The sequence below is a fragment of the Crinia signifera genome, chromosome 19 (genome assembly GCF_055691185.1).
Source record: "Crinia signifera chromosome 19, ASM5569118v1, whole genome shotgun sequence".
Taxonomy (NCBI): Eukaryota; Metazoa; Chordata; class Amphibia; order Anura; family Myobatrachidae; genus Crinia; species Crinia signifera.
In genome coordinates this window covers 83210360-83236674 of record NC_139226.1, presented here as the reverse complement: position 1 = coordinate 83236674, position 26315 = coordinate 83210360, and the positions used below count along the sequence as shown (strand labels likewise).

The following is a 26315-nucleotide window of genomic DNA, read 5'->3' as shown; positions in this document are numbered from 1 at the left end:
GGGGCACACAGTGCTGCAATGTACCCTGCTGTGACCATGTGCTGAGGGGATGCAGTTAATATCCCGGCGGTCGGGATCCCGGCGTTCAGAATCCCGACGCCGGAATCCCGACCGCCGAAATCCCGACACATTCTCCCTCCGTGGGTGTCCACGACACCCCTGGAGGGAGAATAAATTAGCGAGCCCGCAAGGGGGGGCGATCCACGTCTCGGCATTTCGGCTGTCGGGATTCCGGCGTCGGGATTCTGAACGCCGGGATCCCGACCACCGGGATTCCGTACTGAATCCGTGCTGAGTGTCTGTGTTACATTGTACATGCTGGGCTTCATACTGCGACCGTATGCTGAGAGTCCCTGTTACATCGTATGCGTTGGGCTTCATACTGTGACCGTGTGCTGAAAGGGATGCAGTCCCTTGGTCTACAGCATGATGGTCGACAGTCATTCGGTCGACATGGGAACAGGTCGACATGGTTCTAGCTCGAAAGGTCGTTAGTTCGACAGGTCATTAGTTACACAGTCAAAAGGTCGATATGGGGTTTTTCACTGTTTTTTGAGCCGACAGGTGGTATTTCATGCCCTACCATCCACTAGGGCGTGGTGGGAGAATAAAATAGTGTGCCGAGCATAGCAAGGCACTGTGCCCGAAGCATAGTGGGCAATGCGGTGCACTTTAAACTGTGTCCATGTTGACTTTGTTGAAAAAACAGTGAAAAACCCCATGTCGACCTTTTGACTGTCGAACTAGACATTGTCGAACTAATGACCTGTCGAACTAATGACCTTTCAACCTAGACCCATGAATGACTGTCGACCATCATGCTGTAGACCAAATGATCCCAACCCGTGCTGAAAATCTGTGTTACATTGTACGTGCTGGGCTTCATACTGTGACCGTGTGCTGAAAGCATGTAACATGAAGAACACGCCATGTGGCCGTAGTGTGTGCAATTTATAATCCTCCATTTCCAGATCTTGATGACTCGTGGGCTGGTTAATGTGCGCATATGTCCATGATTGTTCTGGATTAAAAGGTCTGTTGTGTCTAGATTGCTAGTCAATATGTTGACAAAAGGTTTTTTTGGCGTCCATGTCGACACCTGACCACATGCTTTGGCCAATTTTCTTCTATGATCCCCATGGCAGCCAAGACCTTGGGACTTCATCCCTCTCCTTCTAGTTAGACAGGCTGTTTTTTTCCTTAGGACCTCCCCCTTCCAATATAAATCCCAGCTCCTCCCTTTCCTCCTTGTCTTTTTTTTCCTTTCACATTCGTTAGTTAGAGGTAGGCAGAGCAGGTTTGTTTTATTTTACGGAGCTTACCTAAAGTATGCAGGGAGCACTCTGGGTTCAGAGCAGCTTGGGAGCGTGACCCAGTAAGGTTTCTGCCCGTAAAATGTACTTGGGAGTGTGGCCAGCCTTGAATCCTGTCCAAGATATGAAAGCACATAGCTCCAAGTATGGGTAAATCTCCTCAGCAGTGAGCGCGGCAGATGCAGGCATCAGCATTCACCGTGCCCGGGACTTCCGGTTTTCAATTCCCAAGAGGCAAGGGGCTTCAGCGCGACTTCCGGAAAACGGCAGAGTGTAAGCATTCAGCGGCAGACTACAAGGCCCATAAGCTAGCGCATGTGACGCACTTCCGGTGCGGTCAGCGCATGGAAACTGCCGTGCATGGCTGCACTACACCTGAGACACTGTTATCTAGAGGTATGGTTCTTGGATATCAGTACATGCATTATTACTCTTATATGCCTCCGCATCAAATATATGCAATATTTAACTTTAGGTGCTGCATAAGCGATCATGGATATGCCTAACTCCCCCCCCCCCCCCCCCCCCTCCCCATAAATCAGATAGTGCCCCTGTGAGGTTGAGCTCTGGATATTTTATGGTTAGGTAGAATTTTTTTTATTTCTGAGTGTGTGTAAGTGACAGGCATTTATTATTCATTATAGTGTGCCTGCCAATCCGGTCATTTCAAAAAAGAAGCCAGCAAAAAAGAAGTATATTGTCAAGAGCTGCATTGCTTGTGACAAAGTTTTTTCCGGATCCCAGAATAAATCCCTCTGTGATAAATGTGATGATCAACATGTTCCCACTCCTGATCAGCCAAAAGTAGTATTAGATCTAATGGAGTGGATGAAGAAGTAGTTTGTCTCTAAAGAAGAATTCTTAGAATCACAAGGAAATAAAAGATCCAGGGATCAGGCTGGCTTCAATTATGAGGAAGGATCTTCAGAATAAGGTCTGGAAAAGGTGGAGTATGTTTCATCAGAGGAATCGGGAGAAATTAGAGAGGAGGTTAGAAGCTTCAGCTTTGAGAAAGTGGAAAGCATCCTTAAAGCTATATAAAAAAACGATGAACTATAAGGAACCAGTTAATGCTGAAGTAGGAGAAGATATTCTATTTGAAGACAGGGCAAAGAAGGGTCGACAATTCCCAATCCATAAGGTTATGAAAGATCTGATTTCAAAATAATGGTCTAATCTGGATAAAAGATAGGGTAAACTGTCCAGAATTGACCGGATGTATCCGGTAAAAGACTATCTCCTTCTGAACTTATGCTCTCCGCCTAAAGGACGTGGCAGTGGCAGAGCTAACCTCAAGGACCACATTACCACTTGAAGATGGGGCCTCATTCAAGGATCCCATGGACAGAAGAATGGAGGGGACATTCAGGGAGCTTCAATTTTCATCTGTGGTATCTCTTAAAGCTGGTGTATCAGTAGCCAGGGCGCTGAGACTCTGGGGAACAGATCTGCACAGTGATATTGAGGAGATAATTTCTAAACAGTAATTATTTAAGAAGCTAGATACCATGCAAAAAGCAACAGAATGTATTTGTGAAGCTTCCCTGGATATTGTATCTTTCGCGGCAAGATCGATGGCAGCAGGGGTAAAGGCGAGAAGAGCCTTATGGCTGAGATCGTGGTCAGCCAATGCAAATTCAAAGAACAGACTAGTGGCACTCCCATTTGAAGGATCACATCTGTTTGGATCTAAACTAGATGCCTTGATACATAAGCTAACTGGAGGGAAGTCAATGAGGTTGCCTCAAGCTAAAATAAATAAATTCCCTTTTCCGTCCTCTTCAGGCAACAGTACAGGGAAAAGAAAGAAAGAAAAAGAATTGCGCTATGGATGCACACCAAAGAATAGTCTGTGTCTGGAGACAGGCAATGGCCCCAAATACAGGAGAGAGGGTTATTATTAAAATATAACTTTTATTAGTATTATCATTTAAGAAGAAGAGAGACCCACAGCCTGTGATGGTTTTTTAATATATAGAACCTCACAGGATGGTCTCCTTCTGAGACTTGTGAAAATTTTTAAGGGGTTAAAATGGACTTATAACGCACATACATATAACATACATGTGACGTGCTGGTTGCACGAAAGATAGAAAATTGTGATTTAGATAGGGATAAAAGGTTTCCCTTTGGCTGGCTACAAGTTTGCTGCAATTGGGTACTGTAGTGAATCTTTATACAGATGTTTGGATTCAATTCTCCGTCTGAGAGGTGTTATGTCTTGTCTGCCTCTGTGGTATTTAATTCCCACTCTAGAGAGATTTATAATATATACATATGTATCCGGGTTTTAATTCCCAGTTCCAAGTGTGATCTGTCTCTTAAGATCCCTTTATTTTGGGGGGTTTTAAATTCCCGCTTTAGCAGGGTTTCGTATCTCAAGATATTCAGCACTTGTTATCAAGTTGTGGGTTTTAATTCCCACTTTCCATACAACAATGGTAGGTATATCTCAGTATTTGAGGTTTTTGGATCTCATTTCATGGGGACAGTGTGAATAAATATAGGTACCTCGTATCCTTCTTAGGGTTTTAATTCCCAGTCTAAAAGGATTTCATCTGTATAGATGTCGGCACTTTTGTGTTATCTCAGTCTAATTGAATGGAGTCTACTGTGTGAGTCTTAACTCTCTCTCATAGGGTTAAAGATATTATTGCTGATATTAGTAGAATACTTTTAGTCTTTGTTCATATAGAATATACAGGCCGCCTCGTGTATTTGACCTTTTCAGTTCCCTCTCACGGAGCTGTAAGACATTAATGGCAGAGTGTTTTTCTGGTTTTTAGTTATTTTTGCCACCTTATATGTTCGTACCGTCTGGCAGAGAATTTCTTAAGGATGTAGTTTTAATTAGGATGACTCTGTCACCCAGTAACCCATATAATCACTCTTGAATAGATATGCTCCGTTAGGGCAGGGTTAATCCTTATAGACAGTAAATAATTCACATTTGTTTCAAACTTGAATTCGGTACATTTTAGGTGCTAATTTACCCGTGTAATATTGAGTATAAATCGATGTCTTATCAGTCGGGATGAATTCGCTTTTGCTCTCTCTCACAGAGCTACAAAGCCTTATTCATGGGATATTTCCCCAATTTTTGTATATTCAGTACAAGAGCCGTCTAAGTATTTTAGTTCTCTCACACAGATCTACAACACTTTGTTGGCTGAGTATTTTGTACAGATGTCACCTCTAAATACCCGTACCGTCTGGCAGGTAATTCATCAATTCCCCAGTTATTCCATAACCTATGTAATTCCTTTTAAATAAATGTTGGCGTATTGCCTAGATAAGGACAGGGTTAATTTATTATGAGTGGCAGACGGTTAGGATTTATATCAGAGTTAAACTTATTAAATGGGTGTACTAGATTCCCTGTAAACATTTACTGGATTATTACCAGCTGAGATAGGGTTAATAAATAATGTCACACTGTCACAGAGTTAATGAGATAAAATACTGATGAATTACAAGTGATATTATCTATGATTTCCCTGCATAGGGCTTGAGACCCATAGATCACCTTCACTGACTCAATTCTCTACAAGTACGTTTTTACAGCAACATTGTTTCATTATATCAACATTCAAATATGCTTGGAAACATTTGTAGCCAGCCAAGGCTAACACGCGTTTCACAAGCTTTGCTTCCTCTGAGGAAGCAAAGCTTGTGAACTGCGTGTTAGCCTTGGCTGGCTACAAATGTTTCCAAGCATATTTGAATGTTGATATAATGAAACAATGTTGCTGTAAAAACGTACTTGTAGAGAATTGAGTCAGTGAAGGTGATCTATGGGTCTCAAGCCCTATGCAGGGAAATCATAGATAATATCACTTGTAATTCATCAGTATTTTATCTCATTAACTCTGTGACAGTGTGACATTATTTATTAACCCTATCTCAGCTGGTAATAATCCAGTAAATGTTTACAGGGAATCTAGTACACCCATTTAATAAGTTTAACTCTGATATAAATCCTAACCGTCTGCCACTCATAATAAATTAACCCTGTCCTTATCTAGGCAATACGCCAACATTTATTTAAAAGGAATTACATAGGTTATGGAATAACTGGGGAATTGATGAATTACCTGCCAGACGGTACGGGTATTTAGAGGTGACATCTGTACAAAATACTCAGCCAACAAAGTGTTGTAGATCTGTGTGAGAGAACTAAAATACTTAGACGGCTCTTGTACTGAATATACAAAAATTGGGGAAATATCCCATGAATAAGGCTTTGTAGCTCTGTGAGAGAGAGCAAAAGCGAATTCATCCCGACTGATAAGACATCGATTTATACTCAATATTACACGGGTAAATTAGCACCTAAAATGTACCGAATTCAAGTTTGAAACAAATGTGAATTATTTACTGTCTATAAGGATTAACCCTGCCCTAACGGAGCATATCTATTCAAGAGTGATTATATGGGTTACTGGGTGAGTCATCCTAATTAAAACTACATCCTTAAGAAATTCTCTGCCAGACGGTACGAACATATAAGGTGGCAAAAATAACTAAAACCAGAAAAACACTCTGCCAGTAATGTCTTACAGCTCCGTGAGAGGGAACTGAAAAGGTCAAATACACGAGGCGGCCTGTATATTCTATATGAACAAAGACTAAAAGTATTCTACTAATATCAGCAATAATATCTTTAACCCTATGAGAGAGAGTTAAGACTCACACAGTAGACTCCATTCAATTAGACTGAGATAACACAAAAGTGCCGACATCTATACAGATGAAATCCTTTTAGACTGGGAATTAAAACCCTAAGAAGGATACGAGGTACCTATATTTATTCACACTGTCCCCATGAAATGAGATCCAAAAACCTCAAATACTGAGATATACCTACCATTGTTGTATGGAAAGTGGGAATTAAAACCCACAACTTGATAACAAGTGCTGAATATCTTGAGATACGAAACCCTGCTAAAGCGGGAATTTAAAACCCCCCAAAATAAAGGGATCTTAAGAGACAGATCACACTTGGAATTGGGAATTAAAACCCGGATACATATGTATATATTATAAATCTCTCTAGAGTGGGAATTAAATACCACAGAGGCGGACAAGACATAACACCTCTCAGACGGAGAATTGAATCCAAACATCTGTATAAAGATTCACTACAGTACCCAATTGCAGCAAACTTGTAGCCAGCCAAAGGGAAACCTTTTATCCCTATCTAAATCACAATTTTCTATCTTTCGTGCAACCAGCACGTCACATGTATGTTATATGTATGTGCGTTATAAGTCCATTTTAACCCCTTAAAAATTTTCACAAGTCTCAGAAGGAGACCATCCTGTGAGGTTCTATATATTAAAAAACCATCACAGGCTGTGGGTCTCTCTTCTTCTTAAATGATAATACTAATAAAAGTTATATTTTAATAATAACCCTCTCTCCTGTATTTGGGGCCATTGCCTGTCTCCAGACACAGACTATTCTTTGGTGTGCATCCATAGCGCAATTCTTTTTCTTTCTTTCTTCTCCATGTACATTATATTGCCTGGATAGCACCCATCGCCTGAACACAAAACTAAGGCGACGAACCCTATAATAGGAATACCTATTCAATATCATTCAGTGTGTGCGGACCCTTAACCTCCCCTCCCCCCTTACCTTGTATTAACAGTACAGGGAAGCCAGATCCTACAGACCAGGTAGACCCTATGGTCAGAGAGGCTCCTTTCCATTGTCAAGACAGTCCTTTTGGCAGTCTTCCACATGAGGGTTTCGACAATGACAGCCACAGTGGCCCTGGGGTAGTGGCTCGTCTGTTTCATTTTGCCAACTTCTGGAAAGATCTGATTCAAGACAAATGTGTAATGAGCATTGTCAAAGAAGGATATGCAATAGAATTTCTGAGAAGACCAACAAGAGAGATATTTTGGGAATCAAGAAGACCCAAGACAGCTGTAGAAAGGTTGGAACTGAAATAAATATTAAAACAATTAAAATAAATCAAGGCAATAGAACCAGTTCCAATTCCGCAAGAAAAGAAAGGCTTCTATTCCAACCTTTTCTTGGTAAAGAAGAGTACGGGGGCCTACCACACTATTCTAGATCTGAAAAGGTTGAATGGCTTCATAAAAGTTTAGTATGGAAACACAGAGGAATAGAGAAGGGATACTTCATGGTCTCGCTAGACCTCAAAGATGCATATTATCATGTTCTGGTCAAACTTCAGGACAGAAGTTTTCTGAGATTCTGTGTGATGAAGGAACACTTCCAGTTCACGTGCCTGCCTTTTGGCCTAGCCACATCTCCCCGGGTGTTCATGAAACTGTTAGTCACAATAATTGCAGTTCTGAGAAGAAAGCAGATTCGTATTTGGCCATACGACATGTTAATAGCCGCTTCCTCAAGAGACCAAGTTCTAAAAGATCTAGATACGGTGGTGAACATGCTCCAAAGTCATGGATGGGTGATTAAACTTTCAGAAGAGTCATTTAATACCGTCAAGGTCTATCCAGTTTCTCTGGGTCTTGATAGACTTAGAAAAGTTCGAGGTTCATCTTTCAAAAGAAAGGTGTCAAAATATAGGACCCTCGCAGAAGATATTATGGAAGCAGAATCCTCTTAGATGAGAACTTGCCTTCAGTTGTTGGGCATGATGTCAGCCATAGGAACCATTCTTCGTTTAGAGAATTTTAATGGGCACTTCTTCCATTGATAAAAATAAAATGGGCAGAAAGTTACAGAAAGTCATCAGACTGGGGGGCCTGGTGAATAATTCTCTGTTATGGTGGACAAGTCAAGAGATTGAGAGCAGAGTGGTATCTTTGAATCTTCCACACTACCTAGTGGTTACAATGGATGCAAGCGCTCTAGGATTGGGAGCGCTCTGGAGGCCCAAACTATTCAGGGAGTCTGGACCAAAAAAGAGAGTCAAAAATCTCCAAACTGGCGAGAGGCAGAGCGGTATGTAGAACCATTACGGGCCTAGAGCAGAGGATCAGAAGAAAACATCTAAGAATATTCTCCGACAATATTACAGTGGTGTCCCATATCAATCACCAAGGGGGTACCAGAAGTCGGGCCTTGATGTCAGTAATGTCAAACATCCTGATGTGGGCAGAAGATAATGTCCTTTCACTGACGGCAGTTCATGTTCCAGGCAAAGAGAATGTGTTATCAGATTTCTTGAGCAGAAGTGAAGTTCTCCCAGAGGAATGGGAACTGAATAGAGACTTGTTCCAACAGATGCTTTGGGAAACCAGAAATAGACCTGATGGCTACAACCACCAACAGGAAGGTGAGAAGAGACTTCTGAAGTTATTATATTCCTCAGACGTCTGCTGTAGACGCTTTTTCAATACAATGGAGCGGTCAACTGGGATACATCCCCCCCCCTGTTTCCTCTGATTCACAGTTCTCAAGAAGATAATACAGGATGGGGGGGGGTCACAGTCATCATGATACTCCCCTTTTGGCCGAGAAGATCTTTGCTTTCAACAGTTCTAAAACTGGCAATACAAGAACCATTAACTCTTTCAGTTATACCGAATCTTTTATTCCAGGGACCAGTAAATCATCCAAATTCAGAGATATTATCTCTAAAGGCATGGAAATTGAGAGGAAATTGTTAAAGGCTGAACGGCTTTCAGATCAAGTAATTTCTTTACTATTACAGGCCAGTAAAGAAGTCTCTTCTTTGGCATATTATAGTCTGGCAGGCATTCATTCGTTGGAATGGCTCAGCAGAGAAAATTGAACAAGCATCCACTGCTCAAGTCTATTTAATAGAAAAACCAGAGGAATATCTATGTCAACATTAAAAGTGCAAATCTCAGTATTAAGTATATTGGTTGGCAGGAGATTAGCAGAAGAAGATCTGATCAAGATATTCTGCAATGCAGTTAAGACAGGGCTCGACAATCCCCGGGCGCCAGGTCGCCACGGCGACCAAATTTTCCTGTCTGGGAGAGGTGTGGCCTGCTCTGCTGTAAGTAGATAGGACGCAGTGTGTCCCAGCTCCTGCCTAAGCCACATGTGCACCCTCCCCGCACCCCGCTTCTTAGTGTTCAGCTCCTCCCTCCGTTCTCAGTCTGTCAGCGCGGCTCCAGCTCAACCACCCTCCTGCAGCTGTCACCTGCTAATGTAAGTTTTACTGTGTGGTTGGCCGGCTACTTTAAATTCTCTTACCTGCCGCGGATATCAGCGTGAACCCCCCTCGGCATATCTCAGAGATCCGGACCCCTCCTGCCCAGCTGAGTGGCATTCAGCTCCATTATTAGTAGTTTGAAGCTGCCGGCTATAAGAAACCAGCTCCCCTGCCCAATAGCTCTGCTGTGTAGCAGGAAGCAGTGTCAGCACGGCTCCAGCCCAGCCACTGTCCTGCAGCTGTCATCCTGCTAATGTAAGTTTTACATTGTGGCTTGCCGGCTAATTTGAATCCTCTCCCCTACTGCAGATATCTGTGTGACCCCCCCCCCCCCCTCCCTTCAGCATTACTCGGAGATCCATACTGTTAACGCTAGGCTGTTTTTAGCTGCGCCCTGCCCGATTTTTGTTTTTTTTAAAGGGCAAAATGCGCCCTGCCCCTCCGGCAGCACCCCGCTAAAACAGCCTGTGTGTGGTGTTACCGGGGAAGCCTGGCACCGCTGTAGATAGTGGTGCCCGGCGCTTCCCCGGCAGTGTAGAGCCTTCGGGGTGGCCGGGCCCACCCCTTTTCATCACAGCTCAGGCACACCCTTTTGTGCCGCTGGCGGCCTGGGACAACCCAAAACAGTGACGTTGGTGGGCCCGGTCTGCCCCCTTTACGCTGCCCCAGTGCAGCGGCGCCCTGCCCTCAGTAGTTCCTAGAAGGAACACTAGATCCGGACCCCCCCCCATAGTATGAGAATCATCCAGCCACCCGCTTGCAGCTCTGTGGTGCTCCTGCTCCATGGCAACAAGCATGTTAACCCCATTGCTAGAGCATGTAACCCCATTGCCAGAGAATGATAACCGCATTGGCAACAAGCATGAAACCCATAGCAACGAGCATGTAGATAAGCAGATCTTGTGTGACGTAATATGTAATTGGTATGTAAAAATGCATTACAATGTTTGGTATATGTGTAATGGAATTACGGCGTGTGTAAATATTTGGTGCGCGGCTTCTGGCTCCTAGATTTTAAAGACATTTGTCGAGCCCTGGTATAATGTGTAATGGACATTTCGGCATGTGGTATATGTAATGGTATTATGGCAGGCACTGTCATTATTATTTTATCTGGCTCCTACATTTTCATCCTGACTCCTAGATTTTAAAGTAATTTGTCGAGCCCTGAGTTAAGAGAATTAGAGCCACAGTAAGATCACTAGTTGCCCCTTAGGATCTGAACTTAGTGCTGAATGCTCTTATGAGAGAGCCATTTGAACCTTAGACAGAGACTTCTCTAAGGTATCTCCCATGTAAAATGTTTTTTTTTCTAGTTGCAATTACCTCTGCAAGGAGAGTCAGCGAACTTCAAGCTTTGTACATAGAGGAACCTTATTTAAGAATATTTCCTGACAGAGTGGTGTTAAGAACACATCCCGATTTTCTACCGAAGGTGATCATTTATTTTCAAGAAATTACACTTCCAGCCTTTCATTCCAATCCAAAGGATGAAAAGGAGGAGGACTGGCATGAGTTAGATTTGGTGAGAGGAATCACCATTTATCTGGATCTTGTTAAGGAAATCAGAAAGTCAAGAAATCTGTTTATTGTACCAGAAGGCGTGAGGAAGGGATTAGCACCTTCTAAACAGACGATGGCTAGATAGATCAGAGAACTGATTTCTTTTGTCTACAGACAAGAAAATTAGGAAGTTCCTGGCATCATAAAGGCACACGCCACTTGGGCTATGGTGACTTTGTGAGCTAAGAAGGCTCAAGCCTCTAACAAGGATATCTGCGGTGCAGCAACTTGGTCATCCATACATAACTTTTCAAGACATTACGCTCTAAATGTTTAAAATTCTTGTTTTGGAGATCGAGTTCTACTACAAAGTGTCCTTGTAGATTAATATAATATTTTCATGCGTTTAGTTTCCCTTCCTCTTTTTGCTTTGGTATTCTTCCCAAGGTCTTGGCTGCCATGGGGATCGTAGAAGAAAACTTTGGATTATACTCACCGATAATTCCTTTTCTTCCTAGAGATCCCATGGCAGCCATTAGTTTTCCCTTCCCTTGTGTTTTTTTCCAGGACTAAAAGGAAAGGAGACACTTAAAAAGACAAGGAGGAAAGGGAGGGGCTGCCATTTATACTGGAAGGCAGTATAAATGGTACACAGGGTAGTGTGCATACCTAAGGAAAAAAACAGCCTGTCTAACTAGGAGAGGGATGAAATCCCAAGGTCTTGGCTGCCACGGGATCTCTAGGAATAAAAGGAATTATCGGTGAGTATAATCTGCAGTTTTCCCATTCCCATCTGAAGTCCACATGATAGCCAAAAAATTAATCATGTAAAAATCATGTCGACTTTTAGCTGTGAACCCTAGCCATGTTGACTTTTTGCTCATGTTGACGTGTTGTTGTTGTTGTTGTTGTTGTTGTTGACCTGTAATCCAGATACCCTATATGACCTGTGGCAGCTGTTTGGTTACTGTGGTAAATGTTGAATAAGGAGAGATGTCATTGGTTGAAATGTGATGTGCCAAGCACAGCGTGGTTTTAATTCTGTCATTCTATTGGTTGTGTTCTAGGAGAGAGGCGGGAACAACTGCTACAACCATGACTCCCTCACCCTTAAGTACAAGCTGGACAATCAGTTTGAGCTGGTGTTTGTGGTAAGCTATTTCAAATTCATAATAACCATTATACTGAAGGTATATCTGCCATGCTTATGACTTTCCCCTGAGACCTCCAGTGCCTGCCTCCAACCTGGATAGCGCATAGGGGGTTATTCTGGTCCACTCCTTCTGCAAATTCCTTCTTAAATGTACAAAACCATGTGCACTGCAGGGAGGCAGATGTAAAATGTGCAGAGAGAATTAGATTTGGGTGAGTTATTTTGTTTCTGTGCAGGGAAAATACTGACTGCTTTATTTTTACACTGCAATATAGATCTTACTTTGAAGGTGGGTGGTTCCAAATGTATTCCAAAATCTCCCACTCTGCAGCATGTTGGAGTAAGTCTGGAAGTCTATGGGAGCGGTAATAGCCCTGAAAATTGGTCTTTTTATACACTGGATACTGTATGGAATATAGTATTAATATTTACCAATAGAGATGGTCTACTCTTTACTATCGTTTTGGCTGTTTAACACACACTCTCCTCATTTTACTCAACAAGTGAGGATGATGTATCCTAACTCATTTTCCTACTCCACTAACTCTCCTCTTGATCCTATACCCTTACAAGTCAGTAAATCTCTGTCTCCTGTGCTTATCCCAAGCTTAACTAAAATCTGTAACCTCTCTCTACTGGCATCTTTCCTTCTCTGTTCCCAGCATGCACTTATTCCTCCCATTCTAAAAAAACACAATTCTGATCCAAACGGTCTCTCTAATTACCGTCCTATCTCTCAGCTCTCATGCCTCTCCTAGCTACTTGAGAGACTTGCATACACTCGCCTCACACACTTTCTTAACTCCTACAACTTATTGGACCCACTTCAGTCAGGCTTTCGCTTTCAACACTCCACTGAGACAGCACTGACAGTAGTCAATGATCTGGCCGCTGCTAAATCTAAAGGCCATTTCTCACTTCTTATTCTTCTAGATCTCTCAGCTGCCTTTGACACTGTCGACCACTGTCTTTCTCATACAAACAATACAAGCCTTAGGTCTTCAGAACACAGCCCTTTCTTGGTTTTCTTCCTACCTATCTAATCGCTCTTACTTGTTCGCTTTTCTGATTCTACCTCCTCCTCACTACCTCTGTCCGTTGGAGTACCAAAAGGTTCAGTCTTAGGTCCTCTTCTTTTCTTAATCTATACCTCCTCAATTGGGAAACTAATCAACTCTTTTGGATTTCAGTATCACCTGTATGCTGATGATACTCAAATCTATCTATCTATCCTCCCCAGAATTGTCACCATCAGTATTGCTCCGTGTCTCTGAATGTCTTTCTGCCATTTCATCTTGGATGTCATCTCGCCACCCCAAACACAACATTTCCAAAACTGAATTCTATTCCCACCAGCCAAGAATAGTTACCAACCTGATATCTCTATCACTGTTGAGAACACAACAATTAATCCTACTCCACAATCTCGCTGCCTAGGGGTCATCCTCGACTCTAAACTGTCCTTTCTTCCTCACATTCAATCTTTCTCTAAATCGTGTTACATGCATCTAAAAAACATATCCAAATTTCATCCGTACCTTACACAAGACACTGCAAAAACTCCTAATCCATGCACTCATTATATCACACATTGATTATTGCAATGGCCTCCTTACCGGTCTTCCTAAGAAAAGACTCTCACCACTACAATCCATTTTGAATGCAGCTGCAAGGCTAATCTTCCTGGCTATACGTTCGTCTGCTGATCCACTCTGCGAGTCCCTCTATTGGGTGCCTGTATATTACCGCATTCAATATAAAATACTTCTACTTACATATAAAGCCTTATCTCAAAAATATATCTCCACCTGACCTCTCCGCTCTGCACAAGATCTGCGTCTCTCATCCACACTCATTACTCACTCCCACTTACACTTGCAGGATTTTTGTCGGGCAGCGCCCACCTTATGGAATGCCCTTCCACGCACAGTAATAGTGTGTACAGACGGTAAGATATGGCTTCCGATGTTGCCGATATAGTGAATATCGGAAGCCATAACGCATGCTGATCGCATTCTTTTTAAGGGCTTGCGAGCCCGATGCGCTGCCGATGCACGCTCCCGTGTGAGAGGGCAGGCTAGACTATATAGTGCAGATCTGCACTATATAGTCTAAATTTTGCCACTCTAGAATGCTGTGCAATGCGAGTCCCGATGCGATCTAATCGCATCGGGATTCGCATAGCACGGCATATCACCCCCGGCATATCACTACCCAGCCTGGGTAGTGCACAGTGTCCTGTATGCTGCAGGATGGGAATAGGTGCCCTGCCTCCAGCCTGGATAGAGCACAGTGTCCTGTATACTGCAGGAGGCAGGCTGGAGGCAGGGTAGTGTGCAGTGTCCTCCGCACTACCCCCCTTGCAGTGTTATTTAAGCCTGCGAATATGCAGGGCCCCTTTGAAGTCTTATTTATGCCTGTGAATATACAGGGCCCCACAGCAAAAATGCTCTTCTGTAACTCACTTTAGAAGGCGAACGGTCCTATGAAAGACTGCGAGGACCTGTCTAGGTGCATAAGCTGTGTGATGGTTGAACTTGGAGGAGTGGTGGATGTTTCTGGATGTGTAAAGTTTAGCGCAGCGGTTTCTGCACCACATTTTGACGCACTAATATCTAAGTGAATGAATCCAGGAACTGGTGGCACCTCAGTGTCAGGAGGAACTTTTTAGTGATTAATTAGGTGCTCCTAAACGTCATGTTGCTAATTTGAATTCCATTAACTTCAACCACACATTGGCTGTCTCTGCCCATATATTTGCAGCTGATGCTTTATGGCAGCTCCTTGATGGGCCTGTATCAGGAATACTGCTCTTCCCGGTCTCCTCCCCAATACTAGAGTGCAGTTGGGAGAGATGAAACCGGTTGGTTGACCTAGAGTTACAGCGAGCTTAGAGATTGGCTGGGATCCTGTAACATTTAAATACTGTACATTGGTCCTGTGTCTCTTCTCACCTGACAGGTTGGATACCAGAAGATTTTAACACTGACGTATGTGGACAAGTTAATAGATGATGTCCATCGAGAGTTCCGCGATAAATATCGCAATCAAATACAACAGAATGGCGCGCTTGGGCTACTAAATGGCTCCTTTGAGTTTCAAGATGATTTTTCCTCCCTTCTCAGGTAATGACAGATGTGCCTACTTTGGTAAATGTGGAAGATGGGTTTGTCTGGTGGCCAGTGCAAAGATTGTGACTAAAGGGGCATACACACAGAGCGATTTTGTGCTATTTTCTAAGCAATCTGACTAGATTGCTTAGAACGTAAGCACAGATCTCTCCATGTGTATGCCCCGAGAGATTAATTAACGACTGCTATCTAAGTGCATGCAGTGAAAGCTAGTCAAATTGCTTAGCAAGTGACTGCAAATCTCTGTGTGTACAGAATAAGAGATACTGATCGAAAACTCTCATTCTGAACCCCTACCCGGCCTTTTGTAGTGCCAAAATCTCTTAGCACAAATCTCTGCATGTGTATGTGCTCCCCATTGGAGATCTGGACACCAGGTAATTGCCTACTTTAAATTGCTTAGCACACAACTATAAGTGTGTATGCCCCTTAAGTCTGTCTGTAATTGGCCACAACTTGTCCTCCATGTAATACGCACCTGTAATGGTTTAACATTAACATACAAATGTATTTATATTCCCTAAGTGTCTTAATTCTACAGATCTTGGTAAAACAAGACCATATTTTAGTGGTTCCCAAACTTTTTGTTGCCCAGCATCTCAGCGTAGTTTCCATTTTTTTATTAAGTTTCTTATATAGCGCAGCATATTCCATTGCTCTTTACAAAGGAGACAGTAATACGGATTCAGTATTAAATCCCGGCGGTCGGGATCCCGGCGTTCAGAATCCTGACGCTGGATATCCGATCGCCGAAATCGGGGGGGGACGTGGATCGGCACGCAGCGGGCCCGGTGCCTCGCTACGCTCGGCACACTAATTTATTCTCCCTCCGGGGGTGTCGTGGACACCCCCGGAGGGAGAAAGTGTTGGGATGTCGGCGATCTGGATTCCAGCGTCGGGATCCCGACCGCCGGGATTTACACTGCATCCCAGGGTACTTATGTATTATCTGGACTCCCATGTTAAATGCACCCCATTTTTTCATACCCCTACTATCCAACTACGCATGGAGTTGATTTTATATAGTGTGGCAAACGCAGCGAGCCACCGTGCCCGAAGCGTGGCGAGCGGACGCGGTCTCATAAGAAAAACAGGAGTCCAGATATTACATAAGTACCCATCCCAGTGATACAACAAACTGGGTATTTACAGACAGTCAAAAGGTAGGAGGGCACTGCTTACAATCTAAAGAAATGAAAGTAATTAAAATATAAAATTAGTTTGAGTCTCCCATATCCACAATATTGGGACCAGAAGTATTTTGAGGGAATTCTTATGTCTATTTAGTAGACCTGAATAAAGGTGAAGTATTAAATAGAGGGTGCAGAGGGACTTGGCCACAATCCTACTTCTGGACTAGGGTGCACCACTAGATAAACTCTTTTTTTTTTTTTTCTGGCATTTATCACTATGGCGATTTATTTTGAAAGGTGTGCCCCAATGTTTTGAAGACTGTTGGAGAATTGCCTCAAGAAGAATCAGAACATAAGAGCATTTGGATTGCAAGGCAGAGGCAGAATCCTTTCGATATAACTCAACTTCTGTGTTCATTAAATGTGTCGCATACACACTGGCAGCTATTGTGAAGACTGACCAATTCTCCTGATCACTGAGATCTCTGGTCATTAGTGAGCGCATAGCTGCCCTCATGGTGTGATTAACAGCGGGAGCAACTGCTGACCCCGGCCAAGCCCCCCACAATAGGGCAGAATATTTTGCACTTATAGTGACTCTTGATACTTTGACTCCATTGTTCTGTTTTCTTAGACTAGAAGTCATCTCTAATCTGTAAATCTTCTGTGCATCCCAGGACAGCAGAGAAGGTCAGCAAAGCTCGACCTCCTCCCGCCATGAAGACATTCAAAGAGTCGGAGAAGTCCAGGAAGACCGTCAAGTCCATGATTGAGAAGCCTGGGGACAAGGCCAAGGAAAACAACAAGAAGACTAAGGCCTCAAAAAAAGAGAGTGAGTATAGATCAGCAATCTGTAATCATTGGTGCGAGTGACTGGTAGATGCTGGGTAACATAGTGTCTAGTGGCATCTTACAGGGTGGGTGACCGGTAGCTGATGGGTAGCATCTGGTGGGATCTTACAGGATGGGTGACTGGTAGCTGCTGGGTAGCATCTTTTGGAATCTCACAGGGTGGGTGCCTGGTAGCTGCTGGGTAGCACCTGCATCTGCTAAACAATAATTAACCGAAGTTAATTGTAGAGTGCCTGTATATGGGTTGTCGCTTTAATAAGCAGCTGCTTGTGAGGGGGATGGTCAATTCCCCAAATGAAATGAACAACAAAAACAGGCTGAAGCAGCGCTGGAACAAAATTGTCATAGAAGTATATGCATCAATGAATAAAAAATGAAATTTTAATAACCCATTAAAAATACGTATATAAAATACATGATAATTGAATGGGACCTAATTGGAGTGATATAGTCACCACTGTTGGGTTGATGGGACCTGGACTAATCCTAAACTTGCATCCAAATTGGTTCAGAGGAAGTCCGTCTTAGATATTTTGTGGATGTCCTGTGAATGCTTGGTTGATAACCTGTTAGCAAAGGATGTAGTGTAGCCAACCCGGGGAACCTTTTTAGGAAGTGCAATCCAATAACCAGGAATGAGGACGGTTCACGAACTCAAGTGATGTTTGTAGGACGGGATCAGATGAATAAGCAGGTGGTCAAACAGCTTTCCAAGTGGGATAGAATTTCTTCTCCAATTAGTGCCCCAGAATCACCAACTCATTTCGCTGTGCTGACTCACAGCTTTATCAAGGTGTATTCTACTAATGGAAGTCCACGTCTTTTATACCTAACTTCCAATCGTCCGCATAATGTGTCGTGCCAATCGTCTGCCTAATGTCACAACTGCGTATGCAACTAAGGTATACAGGGGTTAATCAAAGTGCAGCAGATTGCATCTGGTAGGATCTCACAGGGTTGGGTGCCTGGTACCTGCTGGTTAGCATCTGCATCTGGTGGGATCTCACAGGGTGGGTGATTGGTAAATGCTGTGTAACATCGGTGTCTTGTGGGATCTTCTGATATTTCATGGCAGGTACCTGGCAGCTGGTATTCTCTGCATCTCCTAGGCTCTCCCATGGCAGGTAACTGCTTGCTGTTGAGCAGACACAGATGGGACTTCAGGCCGTCAACTAAAGAGACGATGGCAGCTGACTCTTTGAAGTCTGACTGAGGTTCTCTGGTGCTATATGCCAGCTTATTGGACATCTGCAGAACCTTTTGCCGGGAAGGAATGACCAGAGAGGCTGATCACTGGGATTGGGTCAGAGCTGCCAGATGTCTCCTCTCTTCAGATCTCTCAGCACAGTAAGATGCCGCAGAGAGATCTGAGGAGTCTTCCACAGTTTGAGAACCGCTGCGCTAGACTGTTTTTGGCCAATGTTCTCCCCATTTACATGTACTGATTTGTTGCGACTGAGTAGAGATTTTCGATCAGCAGCTGAAGATGTGTCCTCTCATAGCGAATAACAGAGTGGCTGACGTGATGTTCCTGTAGGAGTTATGTGCTGGTACCCATAGGTTATTTTAGAGGTGCTGCTGTATTTGAGAAGGTTTCCTTTCCTTTCCAGCCAGCACCTACTCCACCTGTGTCTCACGTTAAAGGTAGTCTGCACTTGGTGTTAATCTCATGGATCTGTCTTTCAGACAATGCGTCAGAAGTTAGCGCTGCTTCAAATAAAGGAACCAAAGCGAGTGTTTCTGCTTCCGCTGTGGAGGAACTCACTTCGGAGGAGGCCATACAGCGGAAACGGGAGGAGTTTTTTAAGAAGAAAATGAAGACTGGTGATAAAGCCAGGTGCGGCTCCATCTGCGTCATGTTCTTGTTAATTGGGTTTGGGCAATCTGAGTTTGTGGAGATAATAGTGTCTGCTTGGGCTCCGCAGTTCCACAACAGCTTCCCAAACCTTCCTGTAAATTTGCTCTCGTCATTAGCATTGGCTGCTGCCATCTAGTGCACAGAGTAGTGCTGTGCACATGCAATTAGGTAAGATCTGTTCGACTAGTTTATACAGTAGTATGACCCCCTACAATATTATCACAGGCCATGACTTCAGACCTATAATCAGGATTATGTAATTGCACATCATCAGACAGGAGCTGTGATCTATTATCTATCCATGATTCCCTGTGAAGAGCCTGTATTCTGTACATAGTAGGTTCGCCTGGGATCGGTGCTCATTGCAGTTTTATATTTTTACAGCAAGTCCCCAAAACCGGAGGCCGTGAAAGACAAAGGAAAGCAGCCTCGTGTTTGGGGGGGCAAAACTTCCAACACCAAAGAACTGGACTACAGCAAACCTACAACAAATGGCAACACAGAGGAGCCGTCGGTACCAGACGATGACCTAGAAGCGCTGGTAAGGGATGGCTCTAGCATGGTTTCTGGGCTGTGAGCGTTACTGGGCTCCGGCACGGTCAGGGGACTGTATACATAATTTGATTTCTCTTCCAGAGGTCTCGCAGCGGTCTGATGTCTGGAAACCCTCCTGACGTGGAGTATGAGAGTAGCAGCGATGAAGCCGAGGAAGAGGACATCCCCTACGTTACTACCAAAGCTGCAGCGGCACCAGCCAAGTCCAGGTAATATAAATCTGTGTGTATATAATATATGATAGATGTCTATGAAGTTGGTTCACCACCATCATTCTGCCGCCAGTGCCAAGAAGAGCAGCTTTGGAGGGATGTTTGGGATGTTAAAAGGCCTGGTGGGGGCGAAAAGCTTAACCTTAGAAGACATGGAACCTGTTCTGGAGAAGATGAAGGATCACCTGATATGTGGGTGAAAGCCTTTCAATGTTTTTTCTTTTATTCCATTGCAGTTTCCAGCTATTGACCCCACCCAGTGTAACCGGTTTATAACACAACATGTGACCATAAAACTAATTCCAGGGGCAACAATTTTACTAATTTTCACACATACCAACCAACCAAAATCTACTTATTTATTTAGCACCTTCTAGAAGATTACCAAATCTGTTTGCCTATAGCAACATCCCATCTTCAATCGAATGCCCATCTCAGTAAATTAACCCCAGTCTCCAATTTGCTAGTACCAGGATGAGTAGACTTGTCTTGTCCTATTGGTGCTGCCTCCTTATGGGCGTGTGTCCATGATGTCAGTCTGCGGCTGGTAAGCAGCGACCCGCCCTCTCCATTGGTCCCTCCGTATGTTTACCATTCCGTTCCGGGACTTTCCCTCTGGACTTCAGGGTGTGTTGCCACATCTAAGACCTGGAGCCCAGACTTGACAGCCACAGCTTATGGCACTTCATCTCTGACCCTCCCGGCAAGCAATGTCCCCTCATTCATCCAGCTCCACCCTAGGCCTTTTTGAACACCGTACTCGGTTAGGCTTAATTTGTACGTCTCCTCAGCAACCCCCCACTAGACCACCAAGTATTTCTTCCTTATACATACATGTCAATGTATTTTACATTTATAGTCACAAAGGGCCTTATTCTGATCGGTGCGGATTTCTCCGCATGCGGTCGTCCCGCCGATGGTGATCGTCTGCGCATGTGCAGGGGTCACTCTGCGCATGTGCAGGCGATTTCGCCGCACGTATTCTTGACACGCCGCACAGGGGGCGTAGAGGGGCGTGAGGGGCTACTTAGCCTCATTACCCTATGCATACGCCCCGCGTTTCATGGGCATTCCCATGCAAACGCGGGGCGTATGCATGGTAATGAGGCCGTGACGCGTGTGTAGGGGGCGGGCATCTGACATCGCCGGATGTCAGCTGCCCGTCCCCATACATGATTTCACACGGACAAGTGTCCGTGTGGTCTTGTGTGGCGGGACCTGGTGGAGCGTGCGGCCCTGCATTCGATGTTCGGCGACCATCGAATGCAGGGGCTGCTCCCAAGACGGAGGAGGCGTATCCCCGTCCAATTTCATGCGGATCGCCACATATCCGCATACGGATGGAGGTGGCGATCCGTATGGAAGGCGGGGATTCGCCTGCACGGTCGTGGCCGCATATTCTGATCGGGCCGCACCGATCAGAATAAGGCCCAAAGTGCTGTAGCTTGTGAGGGGAGACGAGAAGAGAATCCCACATCTAGTATCTTGCTTGAGTTTAATGTCTGACGAGGTCTTGTGCTGTGTCCTGATGTCCCCAATCTTAACTTCACTGGTCTTCCATTATATCCTCACAGCGAAGAATGTGGCAGCTGACATCGCCTTGCAGCTCTGTGATTCCGTGGCCAAGAGACTGGAAGGGAAAGTCATGGGAACGTTCTCTAGTAAGTCTGAAGCTCCCTAATTGCTAAATGTGGCGGTACAGGTTTGGCTAACAGGTTGTCCAATGGTGGATATCTCCAGGGAATTATACTCCTCAGAAGAATGCTTGCTGAAGGTGCCCACACACTAGAAAGATGTGTAAAATATAAGATTCCCTTGTCAGTCCTGGATAAAATATTTCATGCAAAGAGTATTTTTTAGTCCAGAATTTGTGAAGATTGCAGAAAAATTTGAACCCCTTCCTGAGCAGCGCTGCCGGTGCGGGCTCACCCGGAAGATTTTTCTAGGTGTGCGCCTAGTGTGTAGTGTGTGGGCACCTTAAGTGAGTTAGGGAAGCTAATTGGGCAAGCTGCGTATGATCATCTATCGGCTTTCTCTACAACATTATAGAGCAGTCCAGGTGGTGACCTTGGGGATTACGCTGATGGGTAGGAAGTGGTGGTTTTCCTTTGTGTTTATAAACATATGTACTTACCCGACCCATTGGAACTGACCTCTTGCCCTGTGTCTGGCACTAGCTGTGACCTCTGCGGTGAAACAAGCATTGCAGGAGTCCCTTGTGCAGATCTTGCAGCCAAAGCGACGTGTTGATGTCTTGCGTGATGTCATGGAGTCACAGCGAATGCGTCGTCCATATGTCATCACTTTCTGTGGGGTAAACGGAGTGGGGAAGTCCACCAACCTGGCCAAAGTAAGTGATTGTCACCTTTTGTGTGATGTGTTGTCCCCGCTCTGCACCACCCTCATTCAATGAGCCAATCCTGTGTTCTGGCTGCAGATTTCCTTCTGGCTGATAGAGAATAACTATAGCGTTCTCATAGCGGCTTGTGACACATTCCGAGCCGGGGCGGTGGAGCAACTGCGCACTCACACAAGACGCCTTAATTCCTTGCATCCTCCTGAGAAGCACAGTGGGCGGAGCATGGTGCAGCTCTACGAGAAGGGGTATGGCAAGGATGCGGCTGGCATTGCCATGGAAGCCATATCTTATGGTAAGACCCTTGTGCGGAAGTTATACTCTGTCCAGGCATACGGACCAAGCACTCATTGTCTGAGTCCTTTCCCCCTGCAGCTCGGAACCAGGGCTTTGATGTGGTTCTTGTGGACACGGCTGGCCGCATGCAGGACAATGCCCCTTTGATGACCGCGCTGGCTAAACTCATCGCTGTCAACATGCCTGACCTTGTACTTTTTGTCGGAGAGGCCTTAGTTGGGAATGAAGCGGTGGACCAGTTGGTGAGTTGTGACCTGGGATTGAATATATTTTCCCTTTAAATCCGGCAACTACAGATGCGGTAATTTTAGCCTCCTGACTGCAGTTCTGTTGCATCTTGCAGCTGTGGCTAATCTCTCAATTCTAATTGCTTTGTAGATGAAACTGATGTGTGATGTCTCTTGTTCCTCAGGTGAAGTTTAACAAGGCCCTGGCTGACCACTCTATGAGCGAGAAGGCGCGTTTGATCGATGGGATTGTGCTCACCAAGTTTGATACCATCGATGATAAGGTAACATCTGGTGACTATAGCTGTGTACACTATATTGTATTGCTAGCTATATTGCTCCACAATCATATCGCTCAGTGTTTTCCATTTCCATCAGCAACCAGAGATAGTAGCTGATGAAAAGATAGTAGCTGATGGGAGAAAAGGCAGGGGAAGTCACTGGAGCATGCTCCTCCGACCAGCGACCATTAGGGGACTGAAAATGGGAGGGTGCACCTGGCAATTTATCGCTGGTGCACACTCCAATTGCTGGCAATATGGTCTCTCCGTGACCATATTGCCAGCGATTTTATGCCCGTGTGTACGCACCTTAGGTGTGGTCATTGAGGGTAAATGTTTGGCCTAATCCAAAGTGAGACTTTGAAATGGTGTATCTAACGATGTCACTGTTGCTGCTGGTAACTAGCCCCCTTTGCAAACCCTCCAACTGTACTTTTTTTTTGTAACTGGTACTGTAGTGTTTTTCTTTTTTTCTTTTATGGTCTGTACCTGAAAACAGGGCTTTGCAATGGAATTGTATAGCAGCGCTGCTCAGTGATAGACTGCTTCATCCATCCTTCCGCTCAGTAACCCGCCAGTGCTGGCTGCCCTCAGGTATAGCCCCCGCAGCCAGACTCGGACATAATATGCCACCCTCTTTACCTGTGCCCATGATCCAATGTCTCGTTTCTACTGGTTTTTGACAGAAAAATGTTGGAGGGTTTGGGCAACTCTGCCACTTAGAGTAGTGATCCTTCTAGGATTGGGAAAGGGCAATGGCGCTGGGGGATAGAGGCAGCATGCGGCTGGTAAGCCATGCCTGTCATCACTGATGGGGATGAGCTGGTCCTGCTGACATCACTGTTGGGGGTGGGCTGGGCCTGCTTTCTACAGCGATGCTAGAGGGGCAGGGTGCATATTGCCCTTTAAAAGTCGGGCAGCTAAAGTAGCCTAGCAAAAATACTGTGCGAGTGTCTGTCTTGTACAAAATGGGGTGTGGGCCATAGGGTCGACAGCACTAAGGTTGACATGCATTGAAGGTCGACATGGGCTTAGGTCGAATGTCATTAGGTTGACATGGGCTAGGTCGATAGAGGGATATTTAACTTTTTTTTTACCCGAATGTCAACATAGCTGACATGGACACTGTATTGGTGCATGGCTCACTCACCGTGCCTTGGGTACTATTTTATTCTCCTACAATGCCCTAGTGGATGGTAGGGCATGAAATACCACCTGTCGGCTCACAAAAGTGAAAACCCCCCCATGTGGACCTTTTGACTGTCGATTCAATTCTTATGTTAACCTTCCTGCTGTCAATATAACGACTGTAAATGTGCGTGACCTATATACATAAATAAAACTGGGAGTGATGAAACAACATTTCTGGCGTACACTGATCAATCCGGTGGGTGACACAGTCTGGGTCTGTATATGGAGGGATCCATTGTGAATGACAATGGCCTTTCCTCACTCCAAGTTCTGTTGTGATTAATCTGCAACATTCTCCCATTGTAATGCCGCAGTGTGGTGCGACTGGCAGAGCATGTCTGTAGCTTCATATGGTCTATAGACCAGCAGTGCATGAGGACACATGTTTCAGCAGTCTGGCTGGAGGTGCTGCTGCTGTATTATCTACTGATCATTTGTAATTGCTGATAGATTTATTGCGTTCATTTTTCTTTCCACTGTGGGCAACATATTGTATTCTGCAAATATAAGTGGATGCAGGAATATTGTGGTGTAAGATGCAAACCTCTAACTATGTGGTCTTATTCGGCTTCTCTTGCAGGTGGGCGCTGCCATCTCTATGACCTACATCACTGGGCAGCCCATTGTGTTTGTGGGCACAGGGCAGACCTACTGCGATCTGCGCAGCCTCAATGTCAAGGCTGTAGTAGCTGCACTCATGAAGGCCTGAGAATCCTCTACTGCCGTGTACATTACAGACCACATCTATGATCCGCTGTACCGGAATCCTTGGTATTACCCAGCAACACTGTCCATCTGCCTGAAGCAAGTGCCGCTTCTGCCTGCACAAAGCATCGTACTCCTGCTGCTAACCAGTGTTATTTTGTCCATTTAGTACCTTCCCACTCTATCAAACTGGTGTCTATGAACCTTGCCATCATTTCATGGTCATGTAGATACGGTTAGCGATGTCACTTATTGAAGAAACGTGTTCCAGGCTCTAATTGCTAGCGTTACGCTAGTAGCTATTGGGATGTGTTACTGTCCATGATCAGTCACTATAAACCAGAACCCAACACCTGATCTGGAACATAGCTTCCAAAATCCCTTGGTTACTGGTACTGTGAGTCCTCCGAAGCTGGTCTGTAGTCAGCATTTGGAGGGAATTGGCCTGTCCCATGGGCTTCCTTTGCTCACTCACCCCTTGTATTGCACTTCTGCAGGTGCAGTAACCTAGAACACGAGTGTGTACTGACTTGTGTCAGTATAACAACCAAGGGGGTTTTAACAAGTGGGACTCTAGTGATTTTAACAGTGGGGAAAAAGACCCATTAAAAATGTAAATGAATGATCTAATTAATTTGGACTTTTACGAATTGTTCTATAGCAACATGTGTGAAATAGAACTGCACTGTGCATAAAGAGACAGATAAAACAATGACTGTTTCTACTGAAATCTACTTTACAATTCAGTTTTACTTAATGTTGCAGAATGCTTATCAAAATACCATATAACCTCAGTGCCTGCCCAGCCCTATCCAGTCCCAACTCTGAACAGCTACTAGACCCGTCTCAGGAATCTGGCTTTGTGTATACATGTGATGTTTCTAGGCAACAGATTCTGGAATGGCCAGCTGGTGGCACTGGCCATATGTGTTTGTATTGCTGCACAGGAGTGTGCAGGCTACTTATACCCCAGTAAGTTCCCTAGTGAAAGCTGTACATTGGCTACACACTACTCAGTATACTTCTGGTCACAAATACTTGTCTATGTAGGAATTACTTCCGGTGTCTCAGCAGCCCCAGTGCGGCTTATTCCAATGTTTCGGTGCCATGCTATGTAGAGGGATCACAGTGCATTCAAGAGCGTAAAACCTTATTTATAAGAGAATACATTTCTTAAAGAAGCTGGTGTCTGTGTAGATTTTCTTGTTGTGGAAATATATACCAAGTGCGTTGTTTTATATAAAGCTTTTATTTCTTATACAGAGAAATACAGCATGGTTTGCGAGAGTAGCAGCCCTTTGACCAATATGTTGGCTGTAGATTTACAATAAAGTTTGGGCTGAATCATGCACCTTAACCGGACACCTGCTTCCATCTCCGGAGCAGGAAGCCTTAGAAAAGTAGATAGCTCAATGGCTGCTCT

General features: G+C 44.5%; 1 protein-coding gene across 1 annotated transcript in view; it reads left to right on the top strand.

Annotated features, from left to right (window-relative positions):
* SRPRA (SRP receptor subunit alpha) overlaps positions 1 to 26073 on the top strand; it is a 30791-nt gene extending 4718 nt beyond the window's left edge. The window contains exons 2-14 of the mRNA XM_083162798.1: positions 12009 to 12092; positions 15056 to 15219; positions 17036 to 17190; positions 18897 to 19047; positions 19453 to 19609; positions 19705 to 19832; positions 19909 to 20027; positions 21410 to 21496; positions 22013 to 22185; positions 22273 to 22486; positions 22567 to 22730; positions 22901 to 22999; positions 24768 to 26073. Coding sequence (XP_083018924.1) covers positions 12009 to 12092; positions 15056 to 15219; positions 17036 to 17190; positions 18897 to 19047; positions 19453 to 19609; positions 19705 to 19832; positions 19909 to 20027; positions 21410 to 21496; positions 22013 to 22185; positions 22273 to 22486; positions 22567 to 22730; positions 22901 to 22999; positions 24768 to 24896 — 1824 coding nt within the window. The 3' untranslated portion in view covers positions 24897 to 26073. The remainder of the gene's footprint in view (positions 1 to 12008; positions 12093 to 15055; positions 15220 to 17035; positions 17191 to 18896; positions 19048 to 19452; positions 19610 to 19704; positions 19833 to 19908; positions 20028 to 21409; positions 21497 to 22012; positions 22186 to 22272; positions 22487 to 22566; positions 22731 to 22900; positions 23000 to 24767) is intronic.
* Positions 26074 to 26315: the final 242 nt, after the last annotated feature.